We start from the raw sequence: 15,703 nt of genomic DNA, 5'->3' as shown, positions 1-15,703 counted from the left end.
TCTCAAAAAAAAAAAAAAAAATTATGTAAAACGTACTGGTATCCATTCAAATACTTATAATAAAACACTTGAAAAAAAGCAGTGATCTTGAGAGGTGCTCAGTGAACACTTCCGGGAAACAGTTATTTAAAAATTCCAGTATATAGCATTTTTGGTTCATTTTTATCTTTTGTTGACTAATGCTTTCCTATGTCCCACCTTTTTATTTGTCTATGTTCCAGTGTTTTGCAAGTAGAAGTTGGACACCTTGTTTTTAGCCTCCCCAAATGTTTACATTTTTATCTGTCATCATACCCTCCCTAACAGTGGCAGGACAATCTATGTGCAAGTGCCTTTTGATTCTAGATATAAAGAAGTTTGTATACACTTTTGTAAAGTAGCTTTTTCCCCCCAGTACAAGAAATTATCCTAAGTAAATATACTTTAAGTGTGGGAGAAATTTCCTTTTTCTCTCAAAAGTGAAATAGAAATCACAGCTTAGTGATCAATATAGACAGCTTAGGTGTGAAAATGCTTTGCTCTCTGTGGCTGTGATTTTTATCTTTTAAGTATTGAAAAACTACTGTTTGCCATTTCCCCCATATTGCCAGTGTGGGTCAATCTCTGGAACACAGCAGAGGTCTGTTTAGCTGCCTTATGTTGGCAGATAGGGAAGATTTGTCTGAAAACTGGCACTTACTCATATGTTGTCTTTGTGTGTGGTGGCTTTGTATATTCTTATTTCCAGGGGACATGATGACCTTGTTGATGAAAAAGGACACTCTGACAGAAGAAGAAACTCAGTTTTATATAGCAGAAACAGTATTAGCCATAGACTCCATTCACCAACTTGGATTCATCCACAGAGACATCAAACCAGACAACCTTCTCCTGGACAGCAAGGTATCTATGAGGGGTAGCAGCATTAATGGTGCACATTTACTTATCTGAACAGCCTCTGCACCAGTTGTAATCACAGTAGAGGAACTGTGATCTGCCTTGTATGTTTTTCTCTCTCTCTTTTTTTTTATAGGTAAGTTTGCTATGACTTCCTTTCTCTTAAAGGCTTATGATTCTATAATTCCATTGAACATATCTCTTAAAATTAAAGCACATTCTTGAAAAATGATCAAGGGAAAAATCAAGCCAGGTGTGGTGGCTCATGCCTATAATCTTAGTACTCTCGAAGGGTGAGGTGGGAAAATTGCTTAAGCTCAGAAGTTTGAGACCAGCCTGAGCAAGAGTGAGACCCTGTCTCTACTAAAAATCACAATAGGCTGGTGTTGTGGTGGGTGCCTGTAGTCCCAGCTACTTGGAAGGCTGAGGCAGGAGGATCACTTGAATCCAGGAATTTGAGGTTGCTGTGAGCTAGGCTGATTCCATGGCAGTATATCCCGAGTAAAAGAATAAGATTCTATCTCAAAAGCATAATTTTTTTTTTTTTGAGACAGAGTCTCACTATGTCATCCTTGGTAGAGTGTTGTGGCATCATAGCTCACCCCAACCTCAAACTCTTGGGCTTAAGTGATTCTCTTGCCTCAGCCTCCCAAGTAGTTGGGAATAGAGGCGCCCACCACAATGCCCAGCTATTTTTTTGTTGTTGTCGTGGTTTAGCTGCCCTGGTTTGAACCCACCACCCTTGGTGTATTTGGCTGGCACTGTAACTACTGTGCTATAGGCGCTGAGCCTCAAAAGCATAATTTTATATTTTATTTTATTTTAGTTTAGTTTTTATTTTTATTTTAGAGACAAAGTCTCACTTTGTTGCCCCTGGTATAGTGCCCTGGCATCTTAACTCACAGCAACCTCTAACTCCTGGGCTCAAGCAATTCTCTTGCCTCAGCCTCCCAAGTAGCTGGGAGGCTGGCAAAAATAGCCCCACCTGGCTATTTTAGAGATGGGGTCTTGCTCGGGTTCAGTCTGGTCTCGAACTCTTGAGCTCAGGCGATCTACCTACCTCAGCCTCCCAAAGTGCTGGAATTACAGGAGTAAGCCACTGCACCTGGTCTCAAAAGCATAATTAGAAAAAAAAAAAAAGAGCAAAACTGATTTAAAGGGTTATTTTGTGATAAAGCCAAAGACAGTCATCTTCTCTTAGCATGTAATTATCTAAACTATTAATGTATCATCTGTCTAGAATTCCTCTGTTGGGCAGCCTCATCAGTTAATGAGGAACCTAGCTAAGAACTGGGAAGTAAGGCAAAAAACAACTCACAACAAAAACCTGTCACAAAGTCCAGGTTCTAAATCATATGCCCTGTGCTTAAAGATGAATTCTGCTCACTCTCTGTAATAGTTTGTTTATATTTATCTTTAGACATGCAGATAAACTCAATTGCTTAGTTCCTACATTACAGCAAATTATTATGAAAGAGAATCCCTGTGCTACTGTCTAAATTGCTGGATAAGACTTGGCAAATTTCTTTACCCTCTGGACTTCACTGTTCTTATCTATAAAGTGAATGTGTTGATCTAAAGAACCTCTAAAGTCCCTTTCAGCTCTGAAATTTTAGAATATTATGTTCTGGTTTGCAGAATTGTTGCTTTGACTGAATTTTTCTTTTAAGGAGAAAAGTAAATTTATTTCCTAGGGTATTTTTTTTCCTTGCTATCTTCTAGTAACTCTCTTGCTGTCTTTGAAAAACCTGAAGTGTTCTTGTCTGTCTTGGAAAATCTTTATCTTTCTACTTTAAGAGATAAGACTTATCAGATAATTTCTTGTGGTTAATAGCTTTTTTTATTTTTTTCTTTTTGCAGTTTTTGGCTGGGGCCGGGTTTGAACCTGCCACCTCTGGTATATGGGGATCCTTTGAGCCACAGGCACCGCCCAATAGCTTTTTTCTTCATTATAAGAATAATGCACAGAAGTAAAGGGTAGAATAGTGGTTACCAGAGACTGGGAAGAATATGGGGAAAGGAGAGGTGGGGAGAGGTTATACTCCCCATCAAGAAAAGAATAAATGCATATACAGAAGTAGAAAGTTTGCACAATACAGTTATAAAGAAGAAAAATGGCCTAATCTCATCAGTAATCTCATCACTGAAAAATAACCACTATTTTGTTATAATAGCTTTGATGCTTTTCTATTTGTGTCAATAATTTCTACAAATTTAGCATTCCACATGTAAATAGCATGGTATTCTGCTTAAATATTAAAACATTAGTGCTGTACAAGATATTTTCCTATGTCATTAAGTTCAGATGTGTTTTGAATAAAGCACTGACCCTACCTTCTGTGGTTTTGGGTTCAGATATCCTGACTTAGTTGTCCCCCTATAGTCTGCATTCAGGTCTGGCAAATATATTAAAGGCAAAGCACTTGGAGTCTCAGTCTAGTTGCAGAGGAGTGGGAGACCCTGTAGGTACAGGTTTCACCTCCTCACTCTAGCCCACATCTGTAAAATGTTCTCGTAAAGGCTGGGTGTGGTGGTTCACGACTGTAATCCTAGCACCCTGGGAGGCCGGGTGGATTGCTTGAGCTTACCAGTTGAAGACCAGCTTAAGCAAAAGTGAGACCCTGTCTCTACTAAAAATAGAAGAACTGAGGCAAGACTATGGCTTGAGCCCGAGTTGGAGGTTGCTGTGAGCTGTGACACCATGGCACTCTACCCAGGGTGACAGCTGTCTCAAAAAAAAAAAAAAGTTCTTGTAAGCAAGTTCATTTCTTAGTTCAGCTACATAGACTATAGTAGTGAAATGGAGAAGTTTTGATTTTCTGCTGTTTACTCAGAATAGATACACCCAAACCTAATGGGATTTCTGTTCAAAGAAACCATAATAAAACTTGACCCATCTGAGCAGGGCTTCTGTAGCCTTGTACCCTGGGAAGTTTATATGTAAAGGCCTAAGGATGTCCTGAAGGAAGATGGTATCATGAGCAGATCACAAACATTGAAGTCACTGGGGCCCAGACTTTGGCCAAAATACTTCTGATTGTGTGACCTTGACTAGTGTAGATTCCTGAGCATTAGGATTCCCTCTTCTATTTTTGATTTCACCTCCTCATCTATTTAAAATCTCACCACCCTGAGAATATCGTCTTCTTCCTTAGGGCTAATTACATGACAGGCACTATGTCAGGAGTCTTACATGCTTTAGTTTTCATTCCTGCCAGATAGATGTCTTTATCTACATTTTCCAGATGAGATAAGGGGATTTGGAGATAAAACTAATTCTGGTCTAGGGAGAGAGAACATGGGCTGATTTCTGCCTTTGATTCTGCCACTTCACCAGCAATCCATTCAGTGACTCTTAAATCTGTGATGTATGGCTTAAGAGTTAGAAATGGGCTTGGCGCTTATAGTTCAGTGGTTAGGGCATCAGCCACATACACTAAGGCTGGTGGATTTTTTTTTGAGACAGAGCCTCAAGCTGTCCCCCTGGGTAGAGTGCTGTGGCATCACAGCTCACAGCAACCTCCAATTCCTGGGCTCAAGCGAGTCTCCTGCCTCAGCCTCCCAAGTAGCTGGGACCACAGGTGTCTGCCACAACACCTGGCTATTTTTTGGTTGCAGCCATCATTGTTGTTTTGGCGGGCCCGGGCTGGATTCGAACCCGCCACCTTAGGTGTATGTGGCTGGCACCTTAGCCACATGAGCCACAGGCGCCGAGCCAAGGCTGGTGGATTCTAACTAGCTCAGGCCTGCTAAACAATGACAACTGCAACAACACCAAAAAATAGCTGGGCATTGTGGCAGGCGCCTATAGTCCCAGCTACTTGGGAGGCTGAGGCAAGAGAATCACTTAAGCCCAGGAGTTAGAGGTTGCTATGAGCTGTGACGCCAGGCATGGCACTCTATGGCACTCTACGAGGGCAACATAGTAACACTCTGTCTCAAAAAAAAGAGAATGTTATGTTACAAATGAAACAACATGTTCATGTTATAAATCAAACAACATGAATTAAAGCATTCATCATGGTGCCTGCCTCTTAAGTGTACTTTTCTTTCTTTTTTCTTTTATGTTTTTGAGACAGAGTCTCAAGCGTCACAGGAACCTCCAACTCTTGGGCTTAAGAGATTCTTTTGCCTCAGCCTCCTAAGTAGCTGGGACTATATATAGGTGCCCACCATAACGCCCTGCTATTTTTGTTGTTGGGGTTGTGGTTGTCATTATTGTTTTAGCTGGCCCGGACTGGGTTTGAACCCGCCAGCTACCTAGTGAACTACGAGTGCCACCCTCATAAGTGTATTTTTCTTTATGAGAATTATATAAAATCAAAGGCGTACGATTAAAATATGGTATGACAATATTTATCAAGTACTATGTTAAAAATGTTTTTTCCTTTTGTCTTTGAAATAATTTCCTCCTTGGAATTTATCCCCATGAAATAATTCAAGAGAAGAAAAAGCTGTATGAACAAAGATTTTCATTCACTCATTGTTTAACAACCATTGATTAAGGTTGTCTTCTGTATCATGTTCAGTTAGAGCCAGGAATACAGACCCTCTCTGTCAGAGGGTACTTATGATCCACATTACATTTCTATTTCTATTGAAAATAGAAAAAGCATCCAATATTAGGGGTATGGTTAGGTGAACAGTAATATATCAAGTCAGTTGACTATTATGTAGATTTTTTTTTTTTTTGGAGACAGAGTCTTAAACTGTCGCCCTGAGTAGAGTGCGATGACATCATAGCTCACAGCAACCTCAAACTCTTGGGCTTAAGTGATTCTTTGGTCTCAGCCTCCCAAGTAGCTGGGACTACAGGTGCCCGTCCCAACGCCCAGCTATTTTTTGTTGTTGTTGCAGCAGTTGTCAGTGTTGTTTAGCAGGCCTAGGCTGGGTTCAGTCTCGTCAGCCCCAGTGTATGTAGCCAGTACCCTACCCACTGAGCATACCCACTAAGCTATGGGCACCACTATCTTTTAAAAATTATTTGCTCTTGACTCAGTAAGTAGGGCACCAGCCATATACACTAAGCCTGGTGGGTTCGAGCCCAGCCTGGGCCTGCTAAACAACAATGACAACTGTAACCAAAAAAAAAAGCTGGGCATTGTGGTAGGCACCTATAGTCCTAGCGAGTTGGGAGGTTGAGGCAAAAGAATCACTTAAGCCCAAGAGTGTGAGGTTGCTGTGAGCTGTGACACTACAGCTCTCTACTGAGGGTGGCAAAGTGAAACTCTGTCTCAAAAAAATAAAAAAAATGGTTTGCTATTATGTTTTTTTCTATAGTAAAGAAAAAAAAACAGCATACTTTGTAGAAATGTAAAGGATACTGGAAAGGTTAGTAGAGGATGATGTTCTGTTCTATAGTCAAGAATGTTTACCCACCCATCCATCACCTTTTTCTCCTTCCTCATAGGGCCATGTGAAACTTTCTGACTTTGGCCTTTGCACAGGGCTGAAAAAAGCACACAGGACAGAATTTTATAGGAATCTGAACCACAGCCTCCCCAGTGACTTCAGTAAGTGATAACAATGATATTAGCCTTTTCATTCCTTAACTGGGGCCTAAAAGAGCTATTTCCTGACAACCAAATTATGCAGGATAGATAGGAGATTCTCACAGCACAAGTTTTTTGAGAATAAAAATCCCGTTCTAGGTTTGCCTGTGATTTATGTTGTCTGGTGAGGCAAGAAATGTGCTATGAAATGTGTAAAGGCAGATAATGAAAGAAGCTTTCTTTAGAGCTCTACTGTGAAGGTTAGTGGGATGAATATCAAGCAGGTAAACAAAGGTAGTAGAAGAAAAGTTCTGGAAACAGCTCCATACTAGATTTATCCTCAGTGCTGCTTCACTCATGGTAGAGAAAAAATTTATGAGAGCTACTTCTACTTGAGAACTATGAAATTATTAACAACTATGTAGTAAAATTATGTTTCATCCTAGAAAACCTTATGTCAGATAATGTACTATAAGTTCAGAAGTCCCTGAAAACATAACAATTTCTACTCATGGAAAATTGAAAGTAATTTTGAGAAATTGTGAATGTTTTAGGTCCACTTCAGGACTGTTGGTTCTGATTGAGACTGAATTCCCTATAATTCTGATTAAGGCCTGTTTATGTTCTCTCTGGCCACCTGATCCACATGGAAGTGCTATTTTCTACTCTCACTGCATGAGTCTTTAAGATAATTATTAGACCCTCTGCTTTGGGCTTCCTATGTTGGGAAATGCGTAACCCAGAGTGTTTGATGTATGAGTAGAAAAGCAAGACTTTAAAGTTTCATGTGACTTGATTCAGAGCTTACAAAGTAGTAAAAATTCCTGTCTGAACTTTGATAGAAACTTATTTTCTGCCCAAGCACAGTGGCTCACACCTATAATCCTAGCACTCTGGTAAGCCGAGGTGGGTGGATTGCTTGAGCTCAGGAGTTCAAGACCAGCCTGAGCAAAAGGCAAGACCCCATCTCTACTAAAAATAGAAAAACTGAGGCAAGAGGATCACTTGAGCCTAAGAGTTAGAAGTTGCTATGAGGTTTGACACCACGGCACTCTACCCAGGGCAACAGCTTGAGACTCTATCTCAAAAAAAACTTATTTTCTCTACTTCCAGCTTTCCAGAACATGAATTCCAAAAGGAAAGCAGAAACCTGGAAAAGAAATAGACGTCAACTAGTAAGTAATATTTGTGGTATCTGAAATACTACAAACCAAGTGTAAATAATTGAAAAAATAAGTTTCCATTTGATGAATGTTTGTAACATATACCTTGCTTTTAAGATTACCTTAAAAGAGTATTAAAGGAATACTGTTATGTTGGTAACACCAAAAGGAACCTTTTGAAGGAGGGCAGATAATGTTGTTTTAGTTGTGACATTTTCAATAGATGACATCATTATGACCTTTTAGGTTGATAACAATACCTTTCCTTCCTGTTCTACCTTTTGCCTATTTTTATGATTTTTATGGAAAAGTGATTATATTTAAACTGCAGATCTCTCTCTCTCTCTCTCTCTCTTTTTTTTTTAGGGGGGGGAGACTGAGTCTTATTCTGTCATTCTGGGATTGAGTGCTGTGGTGTCATAGCTCACAACAACCTCAGATTCCTGGGCCCAAGTGATCCTCTTGTCTTACTCTCCCAAGTAGCGGGGACTATAGTACCCATAATGCCCAATTTTTTTTTTTTTTTTTTAGTAGAGATGAGGGTCTCTCTCTTGCTCAGACTGGTCTTGAACCTCTGAGCTAAAGCAATCCACTTGCCTCGGCCTCCCAGCGTACTAGGATTATAGGCATGAGCCACTGCACTCCGACTGGAGATCTCTTAAAATGAAACTAAGGGTTGATCCATAGGTAGTGAGTTATCTCAGTTCAATGCTCCCAGTTTCAGACTGAACTCCTTATTCTGTTCTTTTCCTTTCTCTCCTTTCACCACTGTGCTTAACTAGTCTAAAGAATAAAAATAAGTACAAATACCTACCTAGAGCTTTTAGGTATTGGTTAATCCACTTAGACACATCAAAACTTCTCAGTTCATTTGCCCCACCTTTTCTTTGTTGTGCAAAAAAGAACTTGTTAATAAAAAAAATTTTTTTTTTTTTGAGACAGAGCCTCAAGCTGTCCCCCTGGGCAGAGTGCCGTGGCATTGCAGCTCACAGCAACCTCCAACTCCTGGGCTCAAGAGAGTCTCCTGCCTCTGCCTCCCAAGTAGCTGGGACCACAGGCGCCCGCCACAACGCCCGGCCATTTTTTTTTGGGTTGCAGCCGTCATTGTTGTTTGGCGGGTCCGGGCTGGGGATTCGAACTCGCCACCTTAGGTGTACGTGGCTGGCGTCTTAGCCGGTTGAGCTATAGGCGCCGAGCCTTTGTTAATAAAAATTGGAGAGAAATGTAAATGAAATGCTTATTACTTTATAAGCATTTTAGTATATACCCATATAAAGTTATGTCCCATAAGCTTAAAAATAAGAAATTACTACATTTACCTTGATAGGGTGTTGGAAGTTATTTTAACAGTACAAATTCACCAGTGAAATATTGCTGTCCAGGCAAAATTTATTCTTACCAATAGCTGATTAATTTGTTCCCATTTAAAATAAAATGCACATGTCCCAGAGTCTAGTTATCGCCAAATTATTGGCCTTATAATAGAAATGTGTATCACTACATACGGGGGCTTTGTTAGAACCCATAGCAAATGAAATTGATGTCAATAAAGCCAGACTAACGTTTGGTCATCAGAAAGCAAGAGTATCAGCAATGGGAAACGTTACTAACTTGGAATGATGGCCATGCATGTGTATTGTCTAGAAATTATAGTACTTGCGTTGGTCTATGTATGTAGTAGTAAGTTGGTGGCTTTGCCACATACTGTTTCAATCAGAGTTCTTAGTAAAATGCTGATTTGAAGTTCTCTATAATACCTTTAGGAACTTACTTATTAGGTCACTTAGTAGGTTATTAATAAGTAGGTATCAGTTATATGTGAAAATGGAAGCCTGTGGCATGTTTAAGAAAGAATCAAAAGAAAGACTTGCATTTGTTTTGATTTATTTGAACCCCATCAACTTTGAGATTGTGATTTTTATGTTAAACGTGGGGGAGGCATTCATTTACCTTAAACATCTTTGGAAATGCAGTAACTGAAATGAATCTTTGATGTCTTTTTCTGACATTAACATGGGGATACTTCAGTATAATACAATTAGTCGTAACAGTCTCCTTTCCTGAGAAGATATGATATTCTTTTAACTTCTAAATTCTGTATGTGATTGAAAAACTATTCACTTAACTTCTTGAGGGTTAGGGAATGACAGAAACAAATTGGTTAGATACTTCTGTTAGGTCTCTGCATAGAGCAGTGGTTCTTAACCTTGGCTGTACAAGGAAATTACTTTGGGACCTTTAGAATGTCCAGAATGCCCAGGTCCTACTCACAGAGACTCTCATTCATTTGGTCTAGGATATAATCCAACCCCCAGGGTGGTGCCTGTGGCTCAGTGAGTAGGGTGCTGGCCGCATATACCAAGGGTGGCGGGTTCGAACCTGGCCTCCGCCAAACTGCAACAAAAAATAGCCAGGTGTCGTGGCAGGCACCTGTAGTCCCCGCTACTTGGGAAGCTGAGGCAAGAGAATAGCCTAAGCCCAAGAGCTGAAGGTTGCTGTGAGCTGTGACACCATGACACCATACCGAGGGCAACAAAGTGAGACTCTATCTCTTAAAAAAAAAGTAATAATAATCCAACCTCCAGTGATTCTACTGTGCACTGAATGTTGAGACTCTCTATTGAAGAAATTGTGTCTTAAGGGCAGCACCTGTGGCTCAAAGGAGTAGGGCACCAGCCCCATATACTAGAGGTGGCGGGTTCAAACTCGGCCCTGGCCAAAAAAAAAAAAAAAAAAATGGGCGGTGCCTGTGGCTCAAAGGAGTAAGGCGCTGGCCCCATTTGCGAGAGGTGGCGGGTTCAAACCCAGGCCCAGCCAAAAAACTGCAAAAAAAAAAAAAAGAAATTGTGTCTTAAATAATAGCTCCTGTACTGTTGGGAAACTGATGTTTATCTGTATTTTGGAAACTTAACAAAAGGTAAGGAATCTTTTGTAATTTTTTTATTTTTTAAAAAACCAGCCCAGGATTTAACCTTTGTTTATTGTGTTAACATTTATTTTGGGGATAATTAAGTATAAATATCCTAAATTGTCCTCACATTCTGAGATAAGCTTTGTGCTCTTTGATGTGCACCAAAGCATCATGTCAGGCTCACTAGGAACCATTTATAGTTCTGTAATGAAGGCAATTTCACAATTTCTATAGTTGGAGTTAAATGTCATTTAATAGTTTAAAAAATTTTTCGAAAATCTGGATAGTTGGTACTACACACTAGTAATGGAAAAGTGTAAATTAAGATAATCCTCATATTACCTCTTTTCATAGCTTGAAGATAATAAGATAATAAAGCCACCTCTCAATTGTTCCATGTTAATTAACCATTTTACCTTGACCTTTTTAATAAATGATCCCATTCAGCCACAAGCCTGAAGATTGATATTAGTTAATGTTTAGTATAAATTTCCTGCTATAGGTTAAGCCTAACATGTAATTGCTTACCTATCCTACTACTTTTCAGACCATTGGAATAACTGGGGAAATAAGAGGCTTTGGCTTCACCCCTTGCCTTCTTAAGTCGCATTGTAATTTTTTTTTTTTTTTTTTGAGAGAGTCTCACTATGTCACCTTCACAGCAACCTCAAGCTCTTGGGCTTAAGCAATTATCCTACCTCAGCCTCCCAAGTAGCTGGGACTACAGGCACCTGCCACAATGCCAGGCTATTTTTTGGTCATAGTTGTCATTGTTGTTTGGCAGGCCCGGGCTGGATTCAAACCCGCTAGCTCCCATGTATGTGGCTGGCGCCCTAGCCGCCAAGCTACAGGTGCCAAGCCCATATTGTAATGTTTTAAATTGTTGTGTGGTCCTGGGTAACTTTCAACCTACCTAGCTGATTAGGGTAATAGGTAGGAATCAGCTTTAAATTATAAAACTACAGAGGTAAAATGTGGTAGATATATAGGCATCCAGTCTTTGTCAGTTTTTTTCTTAAGTGTAGAATTTACAGAGGGGATTAGTAGGGAATTAAATTGTTTTACTTCTCATAAAACTCTAAAATGAAATCATAAGGTTAGATCATGGTTGGGTGTGGTGGCTCACGTTTGTAATCCTAGCCCTCTGGGAGGCCGAGGTGGAAGATTGCTTGAGCTCAGGAGTGTGAGACTAGCCTAATAGTGAGAGCCCGTCTTTACTAGAAAAAAAATTAGCTAGGCATTGTGGCAGGTGCCTGTAGTCCCAGCTACTCAGGAGGCTGAGGCAGGACAAATGCTTGAACCCAGAAGTTTGATGTTGCTATGATAGGCTGATGTCATGGCCCCCTAGACTGGGTGACAGAGTGAGGCTCTTTGTCAAAGAAAAAAAACTCAGAGTAAAAATGAGGGCACAGATGGAGTTGAAGGACACCCCAGTATGGAAAACAACAAAGGTTTGGATCCCTAAATTGAAAAGGCTTACCAAAGTAAAAATAGTGCAATAAATGAGTGTGGTAAAATGAGAGTGAGCTCCTGTGGCAAACTAGTTTCCATAGTCAGAGCATTACTCTTACTTTCACTGGTTGAGTCTGTGTTGTTTATATTTTGTAACTCTAAGAATTTTTTTTAGTGTTCTGTATCTTGAAGAAATTCTTTTTCTGTGATAACAGACCTGGTTTCAAAATGGAAATCTTTGGACAAGTCAGATTTACTTAACATTCATCTTTACTAGAATAAATATAGTCTCTAAACTAAAGGGTATTTGTACTTTCTTTATGATTAGAGTGAAAATACTTCTGCTTCTTAGACTTGAAAGCTTAAAAACTTGTCATTGTTACTTAATATTTGTATTTTATAAAAATAGCATTTATTATCTGTTTGGAAACAATGGATCCCTACCTGACAGTATATGCAAAAATCAATTCTAGGCTCAGTGCCTGTAGCTCAGTGGTTAGGACACCAGCTACATACACTGGGGCTGGCGGGTTTGAACCCAGCCCAGGCCTGCCAAACAACAATGACAGCTACAACAACAACAATAAAAAATAGCATTGTGGTGAGTATGGTGGGTACCTATAGTCTCAGCTAATGGGAGGCTAAGGCAAGAGAATCACTTAAGCCCAAGAGTTTGAGGTTGCTGTGAGCTGTGATGCCACAGCACTCTACTATGGGGGACATAGTAAGACTGTCTCAAAAAAAAAAAAAATCAATTCTAGATGGAAAATACAACTTTAAAATTTTTTTAAAGAAAATACAGGGTAATATCTTTATGACCTCGAATTAAGGAAGGATCTCTTAAATAGGATATAAGAAGTACAACTCTGGCTTGGCTCCTGTAGCTCAAGAGGCTAAGGCACCAGCCATGTACATCAGAGCTGGTGGGTTCAAATCCAGCCCGGGCCCCCAAACAACAACAACTACAACCAAAATATAGCCAGGCATTGTGGTGGGTGCCTGTAGTCCCAGCTACTTGGAAGGTGGAGGCAGAAGAATGGTTTGAGCCCAGGAGCTGGAGGTTGCTGTGAGCTGTGATGGCACGGCACTCTACCCAGGGTGACAGCTTGAGGCTCTGTCTCAAAAAATAAAATAAAATAAATAAATAAAAGAAGTACAACTCCATAAAGAAAAAACTTGATTTATTTTACTACTTTTAAAGGAAAAATAAAATACCCTTCTGTATATCAAAAGACATAAACAAGATGGCTCCTGTAGCTCAGTGGGTAGGGCACTGGTCACATACACCAAGGCTGATGGATTTGAACCCCGCCTAGGCCAACTAAACAACAATGACAACTGCAACAAAAAAATAGCCAGGCATTGTGATAGGCGCCTATAGTCCCAGCTACTTGGGAGACTAAGGCAAGAGAATCGTTTAAACCTAAGAGTTTAAGGTTGCTATGAGCTGTGACGTACCGCACTCTACCTAGGGCAACAGCTTGAGACTCTGCCTCAAAAAAAAAAAAAAAAAAAGACATAAACAAATAAAAAGATAAGTTCCTTTGGAATTATCTTGCAGAGTTCATATGCATACCCTGTAGTCCTATAATTCTATCCTTCATCATGCCCTAAAGAAACTGTACATGTGAACCAGAAGACTTACAGAAGAATATTTATCGTATCTTCATAATAGCAAAACACTAGAAATAACTTATTGTCTGTCAATAAGAAAATGGTTATGTTGTGGAACAGAATATTTTACAGGAGTGAAAATAATTAAAACTACAGGTACATGTGACAGCATAAATCAATTTTATAGACAACGAAAGGAAAAATCAAATAGCAGAAGACTGCAAATAAAATGATACCATTTTCATAAAGTCCAAAAATAAACTAAATAAACTAAAGGTCTTCATTTAGAGAGACACATGAAAAGACTTTTACTCTTTTTTTTTTTTTTGCAGTTTTTGGCCAGGGCTGGGTTTGAACCCACCACCTCCGGCATATGGGGCTGGCACCCTACTCCTTTGAGCCACAGAAGCTGCTCGAGACTTTTACTCTTTTTAAAAGCAGAGGAATGATAAACATGAAATATGGTTAGGAGAGTCAGAGAGGTGGATGGGAAGGAGTACATGTTAGCTTTAATAACATTAGTATTTGGCTTGGCATAGTTGCTCAGGCCTCTAATCCCTAGCTCTTTGGAAGGCTGAGGTAGGAGGATTATTTGAGACCAAGAGTTTGAGACCAGCCTGAGCATAAGTGAGGCTGCATTCTAAAAAAAATAGAAAAATTAGCTGGGCATGATGGTATACACCTATAGCCCCCGCTACTCCAGAGGCTGAGGAAGGAGGATTGTTTGAGTCCAGGAGTTTGAGTTTGCAGTGAGCTATGAACTAGGATTGCATCACTGCAGTCGACAGGGCAAGACTGTCTTTTTTTTTTAGAGACAAAGTCTCACTTTGTCGCCCTTGGTGGAGTGCTGTGGAGTCACAGCTCACAGCAACCTCTGGGCTTGATTCTCTTGCCTCAGCCTCCCGAGTGGCTGGAACCACAGACGCCTGCCAGAATGCCTGGCTATTTTTTATTGCAGTTTGGCCGGGAGTGGGTTTGAACCCGCACCCCACTCACTGAGCCACAGCGCCGCCTGCAAGACTGTCTTAAAACAAAACAAAACCAAAAAAATGGTATTTAGTTCTTCAATTAAACTCATGGGTATTCATTTTTATTATTATATGTCATAATTTGATAATTACATATATATGTATGTGATGTATTTTTTTATATGTAACAAATATTTAATCATAATAAAAATAATAAGCCTCAGACTGGAAGAAGATATCTGCAATATACAAAACTATAAAGCTTAATACCCTGAATTCATAAAGCATTCCTATGTGTTAGTAAGAAAAAAGGGCAACACAACCAAAAAAAATTCCAAAGGGCAAAGGACCTGAACAGAAATTCACAGAAAAAAAGAATATGTGCTCAGCCTTTCTGGAAGTAAGGGAAATGCAAATTAAAATAAAGCAATCCTGGCCAGGTGCTGGGTCTCTTTAGTTTCAGCTACTAGGTGGGTGAGGCCAGAGGACTGAAGATCACCTAGTCACTGTACTCCAGCCTGGAAAACAGCGAGATGCCCTCTCTAAGAGGGGGAAAAACTGCAAGATCTTGTTTCATATTCATCAGATTGGTTAAAATGTAAAATTTTGACAAAGCCAAGGCTTGGTAAGATGTAGAACACTAAGAGCTCATTGCTGGGCCAATAAAAATATGACTAACCACTTTGGAGGACAGTTGAAAGATAGCTTATTAAATTGAACTTCTCACAACCCAGGACCCAGCATTACTACACTAGTTTATGTCCTAGAGAAATTCATAAACAGTGCCCAAGGAGGTATTACAAGAATGTTAATTCACTTGGGAGGCTGAGGCAAGAGAATCACCTAAGCCCAAGAGCTGGAGGTTGCTCACTCTACCTAGGGCATCTAAAAAAAAAGAATGTTTATTCAGGTGTTACTTGTCTAGAGAAACATTGGAAGCAACATAAGTGTCCATTTATAGAAGCATGGATAAAAACAGCTGGAATTTATTTATATAATATAATAGCACAGCATACAGCAGAGAAATGAGTGAACTAGAGCTATATGAATAAATCTCAAAATGTTAATGGTTGGGCAAAAAAAGCAAGTTGTAGCATTGGCATGAAACCCTTTATACAAAAAAGTAATGCTATTTATGAGCATATTTATATAAGAAGAAAGAAACTTCAAGGTAGTTTTTACTTCATTGGGGAAGAAAGAGGGAATATATAGGGCAGAGCTTTAATT

At 39.7% G+C, this 15,703-nt stretch overlaps 1 protein-coding gene across 1 annotated transcript in view; it reads left to right on the top strand.

Annotated features, from left to right (window-relative positions):
• STK38 (serine/threonine kinase 38) overlaps positions 1-15,703 on the top strand; it is a 50,185-nt gene that overhangs the window by 26,170 nt on the left and 8,312 nt on the right. Inside the window, exons 7-9 of the mRNA XM_003789146.2 lie at positions 728-882; positions 6,287-6,389; positions 7,482-7,543. Coding sequence (XP_003789194.1) covers positions 728-882; positions 6,287-6,389; positions 7,482-7,543 — 320 coding nt within the window. The remainder of the gene's footprint in view (positions 1-727; positions 883-6,286; positions 6,390-7,481; positions 7,544-15,703) is intronic.

The sequence above is a fragment of the Otolemur garnettii genome, unplaced genomic scaffold (assembly GCF_000181295.1).
Source record: "Otolemur garnettii isolate 467f Iridium unplaced genomic scaffold, OtoGar3 scaffold00031, whole genome shotgun sequence".
Taxonomy (NCBI): Eukaryota; Metazoa; Chordata; class Mammalia; order Primates; family Galagidae; genus Otolemur; species Otolemur garnettii.
Note: the sequence above shows the minus strand (reverse complement) of the source record. Positions and strands in the feature narration are given on the sequence as shown.